General features: G+C 42.0%; 1 protein-coding gene across 3 annotated transcripts in view; it reads right to left on the reverse strand.

Moving 5' to 3' along the window:
- Positions 1-22,334, reverse strand: part of PDE7B (phosphodiesterase 7B) — a 262,193-nt gene that overhangs the window by 21,534 nt on the left and 218,325 nt on the right. For all 3 annotated transcript variants that reach the window (XM_089530312.1, XM_089530313.1, XM_089530314.1), the window contains 4 exons: positions 13,346-13,446; positions 9,925-10,056; positions 2,342-2,433; positions 474-618 (listed from right to left, as the gene is read on the reverse strand). In XM_089530312.1, coding sequence (XP_089386438.1) covers positions 474-618; positions 2,342-2,433; positions 9,925-10,056; positions 13,346-13,446 — 470 coding nt within the window. The remainder of the gene's footprint in view (positions 1-473; positions 619-2,341; positions 2,434-9,924; positions 10,057-13,345; positions 13,447-22,334) is intronic.

Genomic DNA, 22,334 nt, shown 5'->3' on the forward strand with positions numbered 1-22,334 from the left:
AACAGGACCAGTTTTGTCTGATTTTGGAAGCTAAGGTGGGTTGGACCTGGTTAGACCCCCAAGAACTACCATGGAGTCTTTTATGCTTTAACTACCATGGCAAAAATTGACAATATTGGACAAGATGGAAGAATAATCTTACTTGGTATAAGATCAGTTCTGACTTTTTGTACAGTTCAAGGTGTATTTGTGTGTGTGCTTTTAAACAATGTTACTTAAAAATTAGGTTTCAATAGTTTTAAGTCACATAAATCTAGCAAAAACAGGATGAGAAGCATATTTATGCAATATATTTATACATTACAAAAGCAATGAGCATAGAACCTTGGCTCCCTTTCCCGCAGACTCCCCCCTCTGCCATATATGAGCTTTGACAATCCAATGGTGAGCAATCTAGACTGTTAGTCACAAAAAGAAAAATTTCCAGAAAAATAACTGTTATTTTCATGATGAAGAAAACCTTCACCATTTACCTGAAGCATAAAATGCCTATCTGGAGCATCCTCTAATTTCAAATCCTGATTTTTGAGATGAGTTTTCAACCGGGTCAAAAATTCATTCTGCCTGTTGATGTCTGTTGCCAAGATCAGGGAGCCCAGCTGCTGTTCGATATCTTGCCTGCAATTTTAAAGGGGAAAAAAAGAGAGAACTATCTTTTGGGGAAATATTGTTTAATACCCTTTTGTACCATTTGAGATATCTGCTGGGTGTTGCTATGCTGTGGCAGGAGACAAAATGAGGGTACTTCCTGACCAAATAAGAATTCTGTCAGCTCCCAAATAAAATTTTCCTTTACTCTCTAAATTTCTAGCATTGTAGAGAGTAAGCCTAAGGACAGGGAACTGTCTGAATAACTATCTGTAAGCTGCTCTGAGAGCATTTAGGGCTGAAGAGCGGGGTATAAATACAATAAATAAATAAAATAATAAAATCCTTTTATGCTTAGAACTCTTATAATTGGTGTCTTCATATTCCCTTGGTAACTTTGCCTGCCCCTTTTCTTTGGATGATTAAACTGTTTTCTAAATGCTCAATGGAACTTTGAAATTATTGCATTGCTAGAAATTTGGACACTGAAGGAAAATTTCATGGAGAAAGGAGAATTCTTATTTAGGGATAACATCTTTATTTTCCTACCCCCACCCCGTCACTACATATCTGACACCAACTAGTATAGACACAACAATATACCAGAGTTAGTATTGATGTAGCCCTCATGATACACCATCTCAGAGTTTCCCCACCCCACTATGGGAGTTTTATGGGTTTCAGAAGGCATTGAAAGAGAAAACATTGGGGTTGGCAAGGAGATTGGCATGGCCAAAGCTGTCTAAGCTTGAAAAGGATTGTGACTGAGTATTGTTTGATTCTGTGATTTACAGTTAAGTAAACATTCATGGCAACCGGGGGGGGGGGGGGGCTATATCTATCCAGATGCCTTGAGCAGGCCGTGGATTTCATCCTCTCTCTCACCTGGTTATGCTGGCTAAAACTGCTAGGAGGTGTAAGATAACTCATCCTCCATATCCAGTAGGCCACAATTATCCATCCACACTCCATTGTTCATTTTTGTTTTGTTTTTAAATGGAACATGTATAGCATTTCTGATGCTGGGTGATAGGAATGGGGGGTGGGGGAAGGAGACAAGCCGATGGAAGTGAAGAAGTTCCTTTCATCTTGTATTGCTATTACCAACACTGCTGTACTTTTCTCTTAAAAAGCAGAGGGAACAGAATGGATAGGAGTGTGTTCTGACCACTGGAATGTTACAAATGGTTTGTTGGTGTCCTTTTTAATAATAATAATAATAATAATAATAATAATAATAATAATAGTCTTTATTTCTACCCCATCTCTCCGTCAAAAAGACATGTGTTCAGAGTCTGGGATGCTCAGAAAATTGAAGACTTGCCTCTCTTTTGGACCTGTGGCCTTCAAACTCCCTGATCTCAATTCCATACCACTTTTGGATGAACTATTGTGCCCCATTCCAGAGTCCCATTCATATTGTACAATTACAGCACTCTGATTACATGATAAATGCTACGGCTCCATCCTGTGGAATCCTGGGATGTGCACTTTGGAGATGGGCATTTGGAATTCTCAAACAAAGTTCTTCTAGTACCTCACCAAACTAGAAAACACAGTATTCCACAGGACTTCCCCCACCCCCAGCATTCCCTCCACCCAAAGCACTGAAATGGCATTCCTATTTCCCCTGTTTACAAAGTGGCTAGCACAACTGAATGGTGATGGTATGGTAACTGGACTTGGCCCTAATCTGCTCATCTAATGAAGCATTTCAAAAATGTCTCATTCAAAGTGTTTTGATAGTGCTTACCTCTCTTCTTTTGGCAAATGTGCAAGCAGCCTTGATTCTCGGAGCATGCCTATCGTGGACCTCCAGTGATGGTTTTCTAGTACAGAGACATTCTGGAGAAGCAGCAAGGAAAAAGACACAATTAAAAAAAAAAACCCTCTGATGAAGCAAGGTGCCATGTGCATAAAGATATATGCCTCTGTGCACAGATCCCTAATTGGTTGGGAAATGTCTGAAACTAATTCTCTAGCCCTCTTCACAAATCAGGGCTAAGCATACAAAGCTCTAGTAGATACTTGGAATGGTTCCTAGCAGCTGTTTCAAACAGATTGGGAATCAAGGCTCCCTCATTAGCTGTACCAATGTAACAGCATTACAGGCCCTCATGTAAGTAACATAATGCTGTTAGGCACATGTCAATTTGGCATGTTAGTCCTGGTGCTAATACTATGATTAACACTGATTACTGCTGGTTAGTTTGCAAGGTCAAGACTGGAAAGCAGGAGGAAAACATATTTTCCTTTTCAACTGCCTATGAAAACTAGAGACAAAGTCTACATAAGATAAGAAGGCATTTTTTCACAGTGGGAGCCATGATCCCAGGTCCTTGTCATCATTGCTGAAGGCTCCTCTGCTGTCCTTGTAGTGTTACAGATCAGATCTCTGGACATTGGGAGGAAAATTATGGTGCCTGGTACATGCTGTTCCTATCTGGAAGGCAGTTTCAACATGCATCACTGGCTGTGTATAGAAGAAAGAACACTCTAGGAGAAATCCAGCTTATGATTTTCTACCAACTATGGTGGCTAACAGTAGATTGGGAAAGGATGATTTCTTCTGCTCCCTGCACCCAGGAGAGGCAGGCATAGCCCCAGAGGAAGCTGAAAGGCCCTCCCTCCATCTTGGCTGCTACCATCCCAGCCCTTCCCCACTGCCATTCCCTTCTCCTTTTGTGTCATGTCTTTTTAGATTGTAAACCTGAGAGCAGGGGACTCATAGAATCATAGAACTGTAGAGTTGGAAGAGACCACAAGAGCCATCCAGTCCAACTCTCTGCCATGCAGGAACTCTCAGTCAAAGCATCCCCGGCAGATGGCCATCCAGCCTCTGTTTAAAGACCTCCAGGGAAGGAGACTTCACTACACTCCGAGAGAGTGTGTTCCACTGTCAGACAACCCTGTCAGGAAGTTCCTCCTAATGTTGAGGTGGAATCTCTTTTGCTGTAGCTTGCATCCATTGTTCCGGGTCCTGTTCTCTGGAGCAGCAGAAAACAAGCTTGCTCCCTCCTCAATATGACATCCCTTCAAATATTTAAACACAGCTTATTATTTAAACATTGTCAATTTAAGAATCTGTAAGCCACTCTGTGACTGAAGAGTGAGGTATAAATATGCTAAACATTGGCCTGTTACAGACTGCCAAAATAAAGCTGCTTTGGGTCTCTTTGGAGATATGCTATTTAAATGCTGCATGGGTCCTAAGAATCCGGAAGCTGCACCAAAGCTGCACTCCAGTGCTTAGGAATAGAGTGTGGCTTTGGTGCGACCTCCGGACTCTTAGGACCCATGCATCATTTAAATAGCATACCTCCAAAGAGACCCAAAGGAGCTTTATTTTGGCAGTCTGTAACAGGCCATAGACAGACAAATTTGACTTGGAAGTTAAGAGAACTTCTAGGATATAGAAGTCCTAACTTCTATTAGGGGGGTACAACGGGGGTGGAGGGAGAAGACATAGTTTTCTTGTACAAGCAGAAGTCCAGTGTGTGTTGTTGGATTATATTCATTTTCTTTTTTGGGGTTATTGATGCATCAGCTAACTTCCTACTTTGCAAAAGAAATATCTTTGCAAAATAAATGCCAGATTAATACTTTTTCATTTGCCAAGATAGTTTGAATTACAAGGTTGACTTTGGCTACTATGTGTTTTTAAAAAAGATTTATACATCTTTGTTTTTAATTCTTGCTAATGTTTTATTGCATTATATTAATTTTATTCATGATTTGGATGCCACTCTTCAAATATAATTGGCTAACAGGTAGCTGGGAAGTATAAATGTATAAGGTATATACATGGAAATTGTATAATCTATATCAGGAGTAATCTTCCATTTAAATGTGATGACATTTAAAGTCTTCAGTGGCTTGGGGCCTCAATAGTTGAGGGAGACCCACTCCCCACTATGTGGCTGCTTGTGGGGCCCTCCTTTGTATTCCACCATTGAGGTCAATATTGTTAAGTTATAAACATTGCTAAAGAGCCAACAAATGTTATGATGATTTGGTACAGCTGGCCCATCCATATCCACAGATTCAGTCATTCATGGCTTGAAGATATATTTTTTAAAAATTCAAAAAGCAAATCTTGATTTTGCCATTTTATATAAGGAACACCATTTTACTATGCCATTTTATATAATGGAACTTGAGCATCCATGGATTTTGGTATCCATGGGAGAGGGGGTGCCTGGAACCAAACCCTAGCAGATACTAAGGGTCCACAGTAAATTCCATGGCTAAAAGATTTTAAACCAATATATACTAAGGGCAGTTTCAAAGTTGGGTGATCTTTGAAACCAGATTGTCTTCCACACCAGACATAATGTAGAACACAGGTAGAAATCCTGTGGCCTGCAAGCCATAGGTATTCCTCAAAGCACCTCCAGACGCTTTCAGTCCCCTCCCTTAAGTTTTTTGGTGGAATGTCCTCCCCCCACTTCCATCTGAATAAGCCTTTTTTCAGCTAGATTAGTTTGCTTCCAAAGAATGCCTTTGGAAGCAAACAGCCACATTCTCCCTGCTCAGAGGAAAAGAAATGTATGGCTGTCGTGTCAAGCAATTCCTTGCTTGCTTTCTAGGCAAATGGAATGTCCCTTTTAAGGATTGCTGAAGCTATATATCCCTTTTTCTGAGCAGGGAAAGTAGAGCTGTTGGCTCTTTCTAAAATGCCTTGGTTTCAATTTACCAGGTCACCACTCCCAAGTGCTTTGCTCTCAGGTATCTTGTCTTTTAGAAGGATATCAGCCATGTACACCCAACACCTCTTCACTTCCAAGAGTGGCATTTATATTACGGAGGGAAGGGAATGGAGTATGGAAGCAGCTGCCCAGGGTCACAAGGTTGCAAAAATAGGTCCTCCAATGTTTCAGATGCCCACCCTGGCACAGAGCCTTCATGTTAATCCCAGGAAAGTGAATTTTGAAGCTCTTAGTTCTGGTACATTTGCTGGGATCACCATGGGATTCAGGAATAAATCAGTTATAATCATGGATGATATTTTCCAGCTTCATTCTGGTAAGACTTTTAGTTCATGCATTTAGAAAGCTATAGGTAAAGGTTTCCCCTTTGACTGAGTTGTCAAGTTGTGTCTGACCATAGGGAGCAGTTCTCATCTTCATTACTAAGCCAAAGAGCCAGCGAAAGACAACTCTGTGATCATGTGGCCAGCACGACTTCACAGAACACTGGCGCTCGATAGATGGACCCTATGGGGCACCGTCGTCGTGTGCGAGGGGCAGCGCTTTCAGACGCCCCTCGCACGTGACGAGGGCATCAAAATGGCGGCACCCTGTACATACAGGTGCCGCCATTTTGACTTGTCAGACGCCTAGCGTCCACACGTCTCGGCGCCTTTATGACACCGCAAGTGCACCATGTGGAGATACACTATAGTGCTGGTGTAGTGTATCTCCACATGCAGATATTTATACTGAGAGAATGTTGGATTGCACCTACTAATTAATTTCCCCTCTTCTCACAAAAATGCTATTGAATCAATTAATTAAAAACATTAAACTTTTGCTACTAACTTTCTCACTTCTGATCTTCTCATTCCACTCCTCTTGAGAAGCCCTGATATTTACTGGAATTTGAACAAGAAAAACTGCAGCTGTATTTCTTGTGTTTGGCTATGGCTTGTCAAAAGCAATAGAGAGAGCTGAGCCAGACACAGGGTATCTCAGCATCCCTTTATCATAGCCTTGGATCCTATGGCCCTGTCTGTTCCTTTATCTTGGGATAGAAGGACACTCTGGACTGTTATGCAACTGACATCCCTAGGAAGAAAATACACATTAATGGAGGGAGGCTTTCCAAGAAAGAATCCTTCACATTTTCCCATTAGACTAGCTATAAAATCAGGATTCTGTTGGGACTCATCAACAAACTAACCATTTCCAATCTATTTCATCTAGGGTTGCCATAAGGCAGGACCTCCAAACCAGGACAAATGTAGGACAACATTTTCAAATGTAGGACACATCTTTTTAAAATGGAGGACACGCGAAAAAATTTGATGGTTTTTTAAAAATGTTAATATAAATGCATGTTTCTTAGGCATGATCAAAATGGAGGACATTTTGGCATTATTCCTAGACAGATGGCAGAAATGTTCTTCCCTTTCTGGCCAACCCCCCCTCCCCCCATTCCAAACAGCACATTTGGGCATTGAACATGGCTTTGTTTTAACATGGCCTCTTGCATATTTCAGAGGCTTATTGCATAACCAAACTCTTTGGGTTTCACACTGAACATGGGTTCACATATTTGACATGGTTTAAAGGTGGTTTAACAAGAAGTGTATTTGCCCTCGGTTTCAGGTGTCTTGCACCAACCATACTTCTCAGAAGTGTGTACTTGGTCAAGGTACTTTGGTTTTTCTTCACTGCGCATGAGTTTGGCCATGCCTCAGAAGCTGGCTGATATCAATATCACCATCACCATCACCATCACCATCACCATCACCACCACCACCACCATCATAGATCATTTAGCATTAAAAGCACCAAAAACACAAAAAAATGCACTTTGGAAAGTCACACTGTCTCGCCTTCAGAAAGAGTGCATGCCTCAGAAACTGACTGATATGATCATCATCATCACCATCATCATCATCACCACCACTATCATTGTTAAAACAAAGCAGACCTGTACAAATGGAATGAAAATCCTCCTCCTCCTCCGACTCTTCTTCTTCCTCCTCTTCCTCCTCCCCCTGCTACTCTTCTTCTTCTTCTTCCTCCTCCTCCTCCTCCTGCTACTCTTCTTCTTCCGCCTTCCTCCTCCTCCTCCTTCCTCCTCCTCCTTCCTCTTCCTGCTACTCTTCTTCTTCCTCCTCCCTCCTCCTCCTCCTTCCTCCTCCTCCTCTTCTTCCTCCTCCTTCCTTCCTCCTTCCTTCCTTCCTTCCTCCCTCCTCCTCCTGCTACCTCCTCCTCCTCTTCCTCCTTCTCCTCCTCCTTGGTGCCAAAAAAGGGCAAAGGAAATGGCCCTTTCTTTTGCCCTTTGGCTGCAGCCTGGCCCAACAGAGGAGGAGCTCCTCCTCCTGAGGCTGGCTGGTCAATGGGGGCAGACTGGGGCTGGAATAGCCCTGCCCCCTGCCAGCGCTCACAGACTCCTGGCTGGAGAAGGGGTGGGCTGTTCAGCCCCAGCCTCAGGAGGAGGAAGTCCTCCTCATTAGCCCTGCGCGCGGCCCTGCAAGGGCGTGCGCAGGGCCAGCGGAAGCACTCGCGGCCCAGCACGGAGGAGGAGGTAGGTGGGCCGTGCTGTGCGCCGCGTGCGCACAAAAAAATGAGGAGGAGGAAGAGGGCGGGCTGAGCAGCCGCGCAGCACCCAAAGGAAAGGAGGTGGGGGAAGAGGAGGTGGGTGGCCACTGTGGGAGCACGCGGAGGAGGAGGCGGAGGAGCGCCTCGCAGCCCACAGCCAAGGCAAAATATGGGCCCCAACCCGGGAATTGGCGGAACCGGACCGGGACTGGGACAGTTCCGCCAAAACCGGGATTTTCCCGCCTACAGGCGGGTTATGGCAAGCCTAATTTCATCCTAAGTGAGAAGTACTACTACTTGGAAATATTACTTCTCTGAGAATTCTGTCACTGGCATGGCCACTTTCCATCCTGGTTGTGAGATTCTGCAAGTTGTATACCAAAAGAAGTGACATTTCCCATCTTTCAGTAATATATGACTCCAAGTGGCACACACAAATCACACAGCACTGTAGGATAGTAGCCATGATATTTAATACCAGCAAAGAAGAACCCTTTGGGTCAGCTGAATACAATGGCTCTTTCTATAGCAATCAAATTCTAATGGACATTGTTGAATAAGCCATTAGGTAGTATATGTGTTATCTTTTACTATAATAAATCTCCAGGGTTCTTTGAACTAAGTTCATTTGTACAAAAGGAATATTGCTTACTGAGGGAAATTTCTTACCTATCTTTTCAAATGATGGGTGCAGCTTCTTTAGTTTCACTTATATTTTAAAGGGTATCTGATTACAACCCTGTACTTTTGATTTATCAGTTTCTGTCTTGGAGATAAGTCAAATAAACTTGTCTGGAAATATTTGCATATACAAGTACTTTTACTTCCTGATTCTTTTCTCCTATTCTATAGCACAGATAATCAGGTATAGTTATATTGGGCCTACACACACACACACACACACACACTCACACACACATCATATTCTGTGTCATTTTCTGTATTCCGCTGAATCATATACCAAAAAAAACCCCAGTGTTGTCTCTGGAAAATTAGCTGTATGTGCCCCATCATTGTTTCATATGAAAACAGTGGTTGTAACTAGCCACTTCCTTCCCACTTTTGATAGGATGGATAAGTGCACACATCCAACTATACTGATTTGGCAGGGATAATCCTGATTTATCATTTGTTGTTCCACCTTTTGCCACTGCTTTCAAAATGTCCCAGTTTCTCTCTGTCCTCAGTTTACTTCAGTTTCTGTAATCTAAGCTCGAAGTTCAAGAACAGCTTATAATTGATTAATTCAGCATGGGGAGAGGACAGGAGAGAGTGCAGTTTTGCCCTTGCTAGTTGGCTCAGGCAAAAGCAAACTGCTGCGTACTTTCATAGCTTGTGTGATCTTCCACTTTAATAGCATGTGCCATTTTAACCACACTCTGACATTGCTTGGCCACATGCGACTCAGAACTTTATCGCACCCGGTTCTTTTGCCCGTTACGGGTACAGAAAGTGGACGCTCGTGTGTGCGCACGACCTGCCAAAAAATGATTTTACCGCACGCGAAAGTGTCCTCCCAAAAGTCCTGTTCCTTCCCCCGGCGCCAAGCCGTCCCGGTTCAGTGCTGAGGCACGTGAAATGTTCTGGTCAGAAGTCTTCCAACTGAGCAAAATAGCGCCCATCAGCACTGAACCGGGATGACTTGGCGCCGGGGGACAGAATGGGGCCTTTTGGAGGATGCTTTGGAGTGTGGTAAAATCAGTTTTTGGCAGGTTGCACGCGCACACGAATGTCCACTTTCCATACCCATAACTGGCAAAAAAATGGGTGTGATAAAGTTCTCAGTTTTCTGTTATGAAATGTTGGAGGCTATGCAAGTGGTCTGATCTGGTTTGACACTGGTTGCAGGTGATCACCATATAGCAAGACCTAGGCTTCATCTACAGTTGCAAGAACTCTGTGGAATATCAGGCAGTGATGGGAAATGAAAAATTGTGGTGGGCAGGAGGAACAGCAGGCCTCTTGCACATACAATCAGAAAGAATGTAATGGGTTCAAGCCTTGATTAAGATGGGTATTTGTTTTTGTTTTCTGTTTTATATAGCATGACAAGAGTCACTCTCACCTGGTATAAACCGGCAAGGTGGTGTTTGGTTTTTATCAAAAATGGCTGGTTGACTCCTGGATGATCTACATCATGAGCTGCAGCAGCCAGTAGTCCAAGCATAATGTCCAGAGGTGTGAGGAAGTTAGCTAGCTGTACCATGAAGAAAATGAACATAGGATTAAATAAAATACTGTGCTGTTTCTCTTACTATACACAGCTAAATGAACTTATGTGCATAAAAAAACACCCAATTGTTATATCTTATGGTGCTTAGTTTTTGAAATACAGTGGACCCTTCTTATATGCTGGTATTTGGTTCCAAGATCCCCTGTGTATAACAAAATCCGTGTATGCTCAAGTCCCATTAAATATAATGACATAGCAAAATGGTGTCCTTTATAAAAAATGGAAAATCAAAGTTTGATATTTGAAATTTATACTTTTTTGGACCATTTTCAAACCGTGGATGCTTGAATCCGCATATTAAAAATCTGTGTATAAGAAGGGCCGACTGTAACCTTCAAGTGGTGATCTGAGGACACAATTGTGGTGCCCAGAATTAAAAGAATGGTTAAAATATTTAAGCCAAATCTGGGTGACTTCTGAACATCTACTACCAAAAGCTGAGATGGATACAAGGGATACTGTTCTAACATTACCAAGTGCTTCAGTGCTGCTGTAGTGGCAGATATTAATAAGCAAAACTAGTTACTGTTTTAAAAAAAAAGCATTACGATATTCAGTCTTAAAAAGCAATTTATTTGGACTAAGATTACTTTTCATTGTGCAGGGGACTAAAAATATCAAGGCCAGTGCTAAAAAACAGCATCAACCCTAGTTATACCAAGATATACTAGCATGCCATGCAACAGTCAGGCAATATTCAGAAATGCTTATCTAGGTTCTGAAATCTGATGACATCTTGGAACAGATATGAATGGACACATCTATCAAGAGAGTAGACTAAGCTGAAACCAGGTGAGGCTAGGTTAATATTTAATATAATTTTTATCCAATGCATTTGAACTAATAAAACAAATAAGATCTACTATAAGAATAATAGTCTATAGCACGAATGGGCAATTAGTGGCTCTGGGGTTGTAAGTGTTTTCTGTGGTCTCAGGGCAAAAGCACACAGCCTCTAAGGGGCAGTTAGAGGCCGTTCCGGCTGCAATCAGGCCGGGACTGCAGCAAATGTATGACCTGCTTCTAAAGCAGGCCACCGCTGCAGTCCCAAGCCAGCTGCTGTCAAGAGTGAACTGCATCTGTTCTTTTTCGGCCAGCTTTTTTATGGCTTCGGAGTGGCTTCCAGCCACTTTGGGGACATGAATAATGTAAATGTCACACCCACAAAACAGCCAAAAGCCACCTTATTTGGCCCATGCATTTTGGGTTTCAGACTCCCCCAGACAACTCTTTTTTGTGGCTAGAAAAGGTCGATTTGCCTCCTCTGGAAGTCTGTAGGAAGTAGTGTCAGAATCCTCTGGTGTCCTTCCTGTCTGTCTATCTGTCTGTCTGACTGTCTCTCTAATTGAAATATGAAAAGTTCTTCCACACACTTCTACATGTTTTTTTAAATTGGCATTTTTGGCAGTCCATGTGGCCCTCTGGAGTGTCCCAAGAACAGAAAATCAGCTTCCAAAGTTTTATTTTAAGACCAGGGGCCAGAGGAAGAGAGTGAAATGTAGATCCCAGAAGCTCAAGGTTTCAGACAGATTGTTTACCTAATACACAGTTCCTGATACACACCAGGAAATGAATAGTACCAATTTCACATTTGCTAAAACAACAAAGTAACAATGAAGTTTTGTTGGACTGTGATTCCCCTTAGATCTACCAGCATAGCTAGAGGTGAAGAATGATGGAAGCTGTAGTCCAAAATGTCTGGATTGCCATGCTTTGCTATCCTTGCAATAAAGCATTGAAAGCTGGGGGGAAAATATCAGGGAAGAAGAAGGGAAGTCCAACCACTTCTACAATTCTTCCTTTCAAATGCCTCTCCACTAAAATTACATTCACCCAGGGGCATCACTAGGGGTGTGTGGATGGTATGGAAAGCACCCGCAGACACCCTAAGGTGGGGATGTCACCAATGCTCCCCAAACATCTGCCTTTTGGGAGAAATGGGTTGTGGCATTCATCTGAGCCCTTTTAAAAAACTTAAGAGATGGTGTGAGTGGGGCAAGGCTCAGTGGGATGAGAAAGGAGTAGCCCCAGACTCCCCCCCCCCCAATTAAATTTTATTTTTTAAAATATTTTAAAATTTTAAATTAAACAAATTAAAATTTATTTTTTAAAAATAATTTTACATTTTTCTTTAAAACACTACAACTTACCAAAGTTTCACTTTAATCATATGAAGCTTTGTTGTTTACTTCCATGTCATTCCTGACATATGGCAACTCTAAGGCAAACCTATCGTGGAGTTTTCTTGCAGGATTTGTTCAGAGGAGGTTTGCGATTGCCTTCTCATGAGAGCATGTGACTAGCCCATGGTCACCCAGTGGGTTTTGTAGCTGTGCTGGGAACTGACTCCTGGTATCCAGAGTCATAGGCCAACATTTAAGCCACTATGGCATGCTGGCTCTCAACACATGAAACTATGTACATATAAATATACTTAAGCTGTGCATATGATACTGTAATTTAAAGGTATAATTTTAATTTTGCTAGTTGTTTATGTCATGACTATTGCCATTACATTAAGTGATATACAGTGTGCCCTTGCTATCTGCTGGGGTTTGGTTCCAAGACCCCCTGCTCTCCCGTGGATACCAAAATCCATGGATGCTAAAGTTCCATGCAATATAATGGCCTAATAAAATTGTGTCCCTTATATAAAACGGCAAAATCAAGCTTTGCTTATTGGAAAATATCTATCTATCTATCTATCTATCTATCTATCTATCTATCTATCTATCTATCTATCTCAAGCTGTGGATGCTTGAATCCATGGGTAAGAAAGACATGCATACAGAGGGTCGGCTGGATTGGAATTATGATTTATGAGTAATATTAATACCAAAAATCTTAGTAAGAATTGTGTATGCTGTTGTATGGAAGGAGGAAAGTGGTGGTGGTGGGTTTTCACCATGAGTTACCACACTCAGATGGGTGATGCCAACTTTAAGGATGCTGCTGCATTAATCCATTGGGCTCCCTTGCTGCAAATTTGCTGCTTGACTCTAGAATAACCAGTTGTTATATCTTGGTACAACTAGGGCTGATATTGTTCTTCAGCACTGGCTCAAAAGTTGCCAGTTTTTTCAGACATCTACATCCTGTGCCACTTAAGCAGCTGAACCAATGAATATTAGGATGCTTCACTGCCTAAAGTGTAACAGAATGTAGATACTGAGAAATATGACAAGTTTATCAGTACTAGGGTTACGATGGAACAACAAAGAGACATTGTTCACTGGGAAAGCAGAATGGTTACCTTGGGCTCCTTAAGGTAGCAGTGCATGGCTTGTGTAACATCAGCAGCGTGAACAGCATTGTGGTATGGATTTTGGCTATGATAATCTTCTTGCACCATAACTGGAAGCAAAAGAACAAGGGAAATAACACATTAGTTTCTCTTTCTGCCCCATCAAGAACCATGTGTTGAACCTGTGGTAAAATTCTGATAGCTTATTCTGAAACTTTGGGTTTAAGTCTTCAGTTCACCTGACTGGGATTTCTTCTTTTTTTCCTTAAAACCCCCCCACACATAATGGCTCCATACTCCTTTGGAAGCAGGAAAACCACAATCATATTCTAGAAAACATTTGTCAGACCTAAAGAAATTAGGCCTACTTTTAATGAAAGCACTGTTTTAGAAGAGAATTTATTTTTAGATGAAGAAGGAGGGAATACATGATAGGTAGTGACTGAAAACTATTTTCATATATGGATCAAGGAGGTGAGATGGCACCTTTTGTAAAGGAACAACAACAGGAAATGAATCCTTATTCTCAAACACAGAGTTTGGGGGGGGGGGGAATCTTTTTAGGACATATTGACTTGGGTTGTTTTACAAGTTATCATTCAAAAAAACATAACCTTCTCAAACTGTGCCCAGTTTGCCCTCACTCTACTTACCTCAACCTGAAATTATAAATGACTCCTACCCATTTCAGGTAATATATTGGTGACTAAATGTACAGTATATTCTATGAAAGCACTCCACACACCCTTCCATATATTTTGCTATAAAGAGTAACCTAGAGAAAGTCACAGCAGCCTCACAACAGCAGAGATGGAGTGATGGTGAGTTTATATCTTTCCCTCTTGGCTGAAGTTCCAAGCAAAGTGCTTTCTCTCTGAAGCTGCTATTTGCATTTCCAGGAAATCCCCCATTGTTGTGGAAGACAACTCAGGAAAGGCAGGTTTTGCCAGGACTGTGGCAGGTCGTGGCAAACTGTCTGTTTCTATGGGCCTGAGAGTGCTATTTGGCCGCTATTCAAATAACAGAAATGTTCACATGACTTTCAGCAACATAACTAATGTCATGATTAGCCTGCAAACAACATGGTAATGTTAACTCCACATATCCTGATTCCCTACATATTTGCAATGTAGAAGGTAATGATACTACAGTTGGCCCTTCACATTTGCGGCTTTGACTTTTGCGGTTTTGATTATTTGCAGATTTGCTTAATATGTCCTGTCTAGGAATACCTAGGTCCTCCAGAGAGATTCTGCTGGAAATTGACCAGAAAGTTGCACTGGAGGATCTAGTGATTACTAGAGAAAACACGTCTCTAGGTATTTCTAGGTCCTCCAGCATGATTCTATGGTCTATTTTTGGCAGATGTTGGCCATAGAATTGTGTTGGAGGACCTAGAGATTCCTAGAGAGATGGTCTCTCAGGTTAAAAATTTGCATTTCCCCCACTTTCATGGGGTCCTATGTCCCTAACCCAGTGAATGTGGAGCACCCACTATATATCCAATGTAGATAATGCTCACTGTACTACCTAGCGTTTAATGCCAAGAAAGGTATTTTCAGCTTTACAGATTTTCTCCTTTTTCAAGAACTTCCTTCCAGTTTGAATCCAGGGGTCCTGTCACATTGTGTGTGTGTGTGTTGCATGCCTTCAAGTCATTTTTGACTTATGGCATCCCTAAGGCAAACTTATTATGGGGTTTTCTTGGCAAGCTTTGTTCAAAGGAGGTTTGCTATTGCTTTTGCCTGATGCCAAGAGCATATGACTTGCCCAAGGTCACCCATTGGGTTTCATGGATGAGCTGAGAATCAAACCCTGGTCTCCAGAATCATAGTCCAAAACTCAAATCACTAAGCCACACTGGCTCACTGTTTCACACTACATAGTTGCTATGCTAGGATTCCACTTAAAGTGGCAAAGCAACATCCTGTGGAATCTTGAGATCTGTAGTTGGGAGAGGCATTAGGTCATTAGTCCGCCTGATAGTCTGGACTTCAACCCAAGGTCCTCCTTTGGTCTTCCAGGTCGTTTGGACTTCAACTTCCAGAAGTTCTAGCCAATATAGAATTCACAGAATCATAGAATTGGAAGAGACCACAAGGGCCATCCCGTCCAACCCTCTGCCATGCAGGAACTCTCAATCAAAGCCCCGACAGATGGCCATCCAGCCTCTGTTTAAAGACCTTCAAGGAAGGAGACTCCACTACACTCCGAGGGAGTGTGTTCCACTGTCAGACAACCCTTACTGTCAGGAAGTTCCTCCTAATGTTGAGGTGGAATCTCTTTTGCTGTAGCTTGCATCCATTGCTCCGGGTCCTAGTCTCTGGAGCAGTAGAAAACAAGCTTGCTCCTTCCTCAATATGACATCCCTTCAAATATTTAAACAGGGCTATCATATCACCTCTTAACCTTATTTTCTCCAGGCTAAATATCCCCAGCTCCCTAAGTCGTTACTCATAGGACATGGTTTCCAGATCCTTCACCATTTTAGTCGCCCTCCTTTGGACACGCTCCAGTTTCTCAATGTCCTTTTTGAATTGTGGTGCCCAGAACTGGGCACAATATTCCAGGTGGGGCCTGACCAAAGCAGAATAGAGTGGCACTATTACTTCTCTTGGTCTAGACACTATACTTTTATTGATGCAGCCTAAAATTGCATTGGCCTTTTTAGCTGCCGCATCACTCTGTTGACTCATGTTCAACTTGTGGTCTACTTGGACTCCTAGATCCCTTTCACATGTAGTTTCATTCAGCCAGGTGCCCCCCATCCTATTTCTCTGCATTTTTCCTCCCGAAGTGCAGTATCTTACACTTCTCCGTGTTGAATTTCATTTTGTTAGCTTCGGCCCAGCTTACAAGTTTATTCAGGCCATTTTGAATTTTGATCCTGTGCTCTGGAGTATTGGGTATGCCTCCTAATTTGGTGTCATCTGCAAATTTGATACGTATGCCCCCAATTTTGTCCTCCAAGTCATTGATAAAGATGTTGAATAGTACTGGGCCCAGTACGGAGCCCTGCGGGACCCCACTTCTCTCCAGGATGAAAAGGAGCCATTGTTGAGCACCTTTTGAGTTTGGCCAGTCAACCAATTACAAATCCATGTAACAGTTACCTTGTCTAGCCCACATTTGACAAGCTTGTTTGCAAAAATGTCATGGAAAACCTTGTCAAAGACCTTACTGAAATCAAGATATACTATATCCACAGTATTCCCTTCATATACCAAGATGGTAAATTTATCAAAGATAGAGATTAGATGTGACTTTTTTCTCTGATACTCGTGTTGACTCTTTGTGATTATGGAATTGCCTTCTAAATGTTCCCAGACTCTCTGTTTAATGATCTGCTCTAGAATCTTTCCTGGTATAGATGTCAGACTAACTGGACGACAATTGTTGGGATCCTCTTTTTTCCCCTTTTTTAAGATGGGGACAACGTTTGCCCTCCTCCAGTCTGCTGGAACTTCTCCTGTTCTCCAGGAGTTCTCAAAGATTATTGCCAATGGCTCCAATATTACATTTGCCAGTTCTTTTAATCCCTTGGACGTAGTTCATCTGGTCCTGGAGACTTATATTCATTTAGATTAACAAGGTATTCTTCTACTATCTCTTTGCTTATTCTGTGCTGAAATTCCCCTATTCTGTCCTCTGCTCCATTATCCTCAGATGAGCACCCTTTTCCTTTTTGGAGAACACTGAGGTAAAGAAGGTGTTGAGTAATTCTGCCTTTTCTCTGTCTTCTGTTAGTATTTTGCCATCTTCTCTATGCAGTGGCCCAGCATTTCCTTTTTCTTCCTTTTGCTGTGGACATATCCAAAAAAGCCCTTTTTATTGTTCTGCACTTTAGCTTTTCTGACTTTACTCCTACACAGGCTAACTATATGTTTGAATTCTCCTTGGGTGATTTCCCCATTTTTCCATTTCTTATACATGTTCCATTTAAAACTTACCTCAGTTGAAAGTTCCTTAGTCATCCATCCTGGTTTCTTGAGACACCTCCCATTTTTCTTCCTCATTGGAACTGTTTGAAATTGTGCCTTAAGTATCTCCCTTTTGAGAAACTCCCATCCATCCTGAACTCCCTTCTCTTTTAGTATGCCTGACCCTGGGATCACCCCCAGTATTTCTCTACATTTACTGAAATAAGCTCTTCTGAAGTCTAGAATGCATGTCTGACAGGGAAGTTTATCGCATGGGGGTTAAACTGCTCCCCAGCGCGTTCTAATGGGGGCGAGCGGGGGCGCGCACGGAACGCGATGGGCACCGGATGGGGCCCAAAACGCGACTTTATCGCACAGGGGGGACGCCGCCGCCGCCGCACGTTCCCATCGCGTCCCAATTCGGTTCCAGAGGGCACCATTTCTGGGGACGCTTTGAAACAGTTCCCAGAAATGGCGCCCTCTGGAACTGAATTGGGACGCGATGGGAACGTGCGGCGGCGGCGGCGTCCCCCCGTGCGATAAAGTCGCGTTTTGGGCCCCATCCGGTGCCCATCGCGTTCCGTGCGCGCCCCCGCTCGCCCCCGTTAGAACGCGCTGGGGAGCGGTTTAACCCCCATGCGATAAACTCTTATGCCTGGCTTCTCCTTTCCACTGTATAACAAATTCCAGGAGAACATGATCACTCCCACCTAATGATTCCACCACTTGCACCCCATTAACCAAGTAATCCTTGTTGGTTAGGATCAGATCCAAAATAGCTGATCCCCTTGTTGCCTCTTCCACCTTTTGGACAATGAAATTGTCTTCCAGGCAAGTGAGGAATTTGCTAGACCTTGAGGATTTGGCTGAGTTTGAATTCCAGCAAATATCAGGATAGTTGAAGTCACCCATCACTACTACATCTCTCCTTTCTGAGTGTGTAGTCATCTGTTCTAGAAAGGTGTTATCAAATTCCTCCACCTGACCGGGGGGGGGGGGGGGGTTCTGTAGTAGACTCCCACAATAACATCCTTGTTGTTTCCCTCCCTTTTAATTTTTATCCAGATGCTCTCCACCTGGCTTCCATGATCAATGTCTTGGATCTCTTCACTGGTGTAAACATCTCTGACATATAGTGCTATTCCTCCTCCTTTCCTGTTTGACCTATTTCTCTTAAAAAAGTTATATCCCTCTATTTTTATATTCCAGTTATGAGACTCATCCCATCAGGTTTCAGTGATGCCTATTATAACATATTTGCTTTGTTGTACTAGGAGTTCAAGTTCATCTTGCTTATTTCCCATGCTCTGTGCATTAGGGTAGAGACATCACAGACCATGGGTCCTCTTTACTTGCTGCCTGTGCAAGTTTTTTTTTTTTTTTTTGGTCTCCCACAGTTTGGTCCTTGCATTATTTGTCTTGTTTCCTCTAAGTCAGTTTGACTATTTTCTCCAGCCCTTTCACCTTCCTTAATATTGTTTGCCTCCCCCACTGAACTCAGTTTAAAGCCCTCCTGATCAAATTCTTGAGACTGTTGGCAAAAACATTTCTTCCAACTGGCGTGAGATGCAACGCATCCGTTGCCAGAAGTCCCTCCTCATGGAACCACAGCCCATAATCGAAGAATCCAAATCGTTCTTGGCGGCACCATCCGTGGAGCCAGTTGTTTACATCTGCTATTTTCCTCTTCCTTCCTGGACCATGCCCTTCAACTGGCAGAAGAGACGAGATGACAACCTGTACATCCATTCCTTTCAGCTTTCTACCAAGAGCCTCGTAATCCCTTCTGATATTTTGAAGGCTGTGTCTTGCAGTATCATTGGTTCCCACATGGACCAAAAGGAAGGGGTATTGGTCAGTAGCCTTGACCAGTCTTGTCAGCCTCTCTGTCACATCACGGATCTTTGCCCCAGGGAGACAACACACCTCTTGAGACATCTTGTCAGGCCTACAAATCACTGCTTCTGTACCCCTCAGCAAGGAGTCCCCCACTACGACCACACGCCTCCTCCGAGGCTTAGCAGCGACTGTTCCCTCGGGTGGGACTCTCAGGCTCCCCTGCTCTGTCCCTGAAGTTTGTCCCTGCTGCTCTTCTTCATCCTCCTTGATAAGGGAAAGAGCTTCGAATCGATTCTCTGGCTGCAAGCTCCCAGAGCAATCCCTTCTTGGCCTACTTCTCTGTGTGACATTCCTCCAGCTGTCTACCTTCTGTGTATGTGAAGTGACTTCCTCCACCGCAGCAACTTCCTTTGTGTGGTACTTGTCCAAGATCGTTAGTTCTGTTCTGTCCAGGAAATCCTCTTGCTCCCTAATATGCTGAAGTGTAGCTACTCTGGACTCTAGCTGCTGTACTTTCTCCTCCAAGAGTGCTACCAACTTGCACTTGGGGAATGTGAAGTTCTCCACATCTGTAGGCAAGAAGGCAAACATCCCACAAGTGTTGCAGGTGACTGCACCAGTTCTGTTAGTGTCCATACTGAGAAGTCTTAAGTAATCACTGAAACAGGACTGTGGGCTTCCTCCTCAAAAAATCCTCCGGTAAACACCAATGTTAAGGCCCCTGATGACCTGGCTTTTTCACTAACCTCTGGCAGTGAGCTCAATCAGTTCAGGCTCTGCTGTAGTTCTCCTTGGATTAAAAAAAATTCTGTGTAGTATGAAAAGATGCTAGCTCTAATATACAACATTTATATACACATATGCCCAAGAATCCATATGACTCCTTGAAAAGTGTTTTCTTAGTGGAAGGGTCCCACATTCTTTTAAGATAACAAGGCAATAGTACCTTCTTTAGAGTTGTGGAAAACATTTTTTCGGGATGACAACTCCCAGAAACCTGCAGCCAGAAGTATGCTCAGTGATCATGCTGGTGTGGGGATTTTGGGAGTTACAGTCCACAAATCAACATTCCCTAAACTCAGCTCAGTACTGAAAAAAACACAGTTCTCAGTGAGCATTATCATTTTAAAAAAAACCCTCTAGCATTTTAAAACTTCCTCATTAATTGTACTTTCAGTTCTAGAATAGCTCATTTCATCTGGAAAACTGGTAGAGAACTTTACAGTTCTCTCCTCTTATTAGCATAAAAAGTGAGAATTCATCCATTTTCCAACTGAAATCTGATTGTGCCATGAAGACACCCAATTTCAATTCATAAAGGACTGATTGAGAAAATGTCACACTAACCCTGCGCTTAGGAAGAATGTATGATTGAATCGGACATTTTCTGCTTGTATAAATGGGGCAGAGCCATTCTGAAGAGTGAATAGGGACATCAGCACATAATTCAATTTTGTCAAGAGCACAGGTAGTAAGGGGGAAATAACACCTTTTTTTTTTTTTTTTAAAGTAAAACAGCAGATTCTCCTGAATCTTTTTAAAGATCCCTTCTCTGTTAGGGAAGAAAGTTCAGAAGAATTTAGGGATGGCTGAAAACTTGTCTAGTTCCTTTTTCAATAAGAACTTCACAACATTTGCAATAAATAAAATGGAAAAAGATTTCATTAATTTTTTAAAAAAAGATCAAAGGTGAGTGACAGCAAAACTAACAAATATGTTCATCCACACAAAGTAATGTGTTTCCCTGTGATAATGACTGGGTTTGCCTGTGGATACAAAGATGTTTATCATGGGTTGCCATTTCTTTGTAATTTTAGAGATTCCTCCTCTCTAAGAGCAACATGTAAGGCAGGCAGAAACTGATGTTTTCTGTGCTGAGAATGGATATATCTCTTTAATTTTGCCTATGTAGATCGGTGACAATTATGTCTGTTTTTTAAAAATAGAAATTTATCACATTTCTCAAAAGTTTTCATGAATTTGGTAAACAAACTTGAATTATTTTTATTTAAAAACCATATTTTTCAGAAACTGAGAGGAAATGCCTCTTACTGTGGCAACAGGATGCTTTATAAGTCCTCTCCTCCTCTCTGTGGTGGTTTGGGCTGTACAAAACCAAAGTTCTCATTGCAAAAGAGAGAACTCTTCTCTGCCTGCTTATCATTAAGAACCTCTCTTATAAACTTTCTTTCTCTTGGGAAGGAACATATGAGTGTGTAAGATGTCTCACTGACCAGCAGATGTCACAACGAATGAAGGCAAACTGACATGTCTGTAATGTTCACTCACTCAGACAGATTAATTTCTATTTTATTACTTAATCTGGAAAGATTAAGATCCAGAACATTTTACCAGGCAGAAAAGTCAACCCTTACTTTTTTGCTTGGTCTATCTTCTGCCTGTTGAACAGTTCTTCAGAATTTGAAAATTTGCCCTGAATTTTGTAAGAACTGAGTTGGTTTAATAAAATGTATCAAGATTTGGATGGAGAGAAGCTTTGCAGAGAATAGAATAGGGGGGGGGGGGGGGAGAGATTATTAGCCACAAATAGAAAATAGAAAAATGAAAAGCTTATTTTTCCTCTTGAGTTTTTTTAAAGGTTCCTACAGCCCCATTGTAGTCTCTTTTTTGTTTATGTGCATACATACAGTTTATTCATGACAACCAAATACAGGTTATAGCCATCAAATTACAAAAATAATTAAAACCCCTTAAAACTTCCACAGTCAATTAGCTCTATAACATATAGAGCAATATGTTTACACTAAAATTACAAAAATATTTCATACAAAAACATCACAATTTCCATACTCTGTTCAAATTAACATAATCTGTTTACTGCAGATTCCCATGCAGGCCTTTATCCTCAAAGTCTAATGTAAGTTTAGCTACATTCACAGCAAATCTAGCAGTGCTGAACATTACAGACTTAGTTGTATTAGCTAACAAGTAAGTGATTTTCTCCAAGTCATTTTGGTTAGCTACAAGTTCTAAACTTATCTTCAGAAACTTATCTCTTGGGGTTTTATATATCTTACAGTGTAGCATATAGTGTATGGTGTCTTCAATATTACCACTTCCACAAATGCAAATACGCTGGTCCTTGGGAATCTATATTTCCCTTCATTGTAGTTCATTTTCATTATCTGGAATTATAGGGCTATAAAAGCCCTACGAAGAAGGGGTTGAGTTATTTCTGATAAATATTTTTCCTCTCCAAAACATACTTTTAGAAAAGG

The sequence above is a fragment of the Sceloporus occidentalis genome, unplaced genomic scaffold (genome assembly GCF_023333645.1).
Source record: "Sceloporus occidentalis isolate IW3139 unplaced genomic scaffold, rSceOcc1.0.p SCAF_6, whole genome shotgun sequence".
NCBI lineage: Eukaryota > Metazoa > Chordata > Lepidosauria > Squamata > Phrynosomatidae > Sceloporus > Sceloporus occidentalis.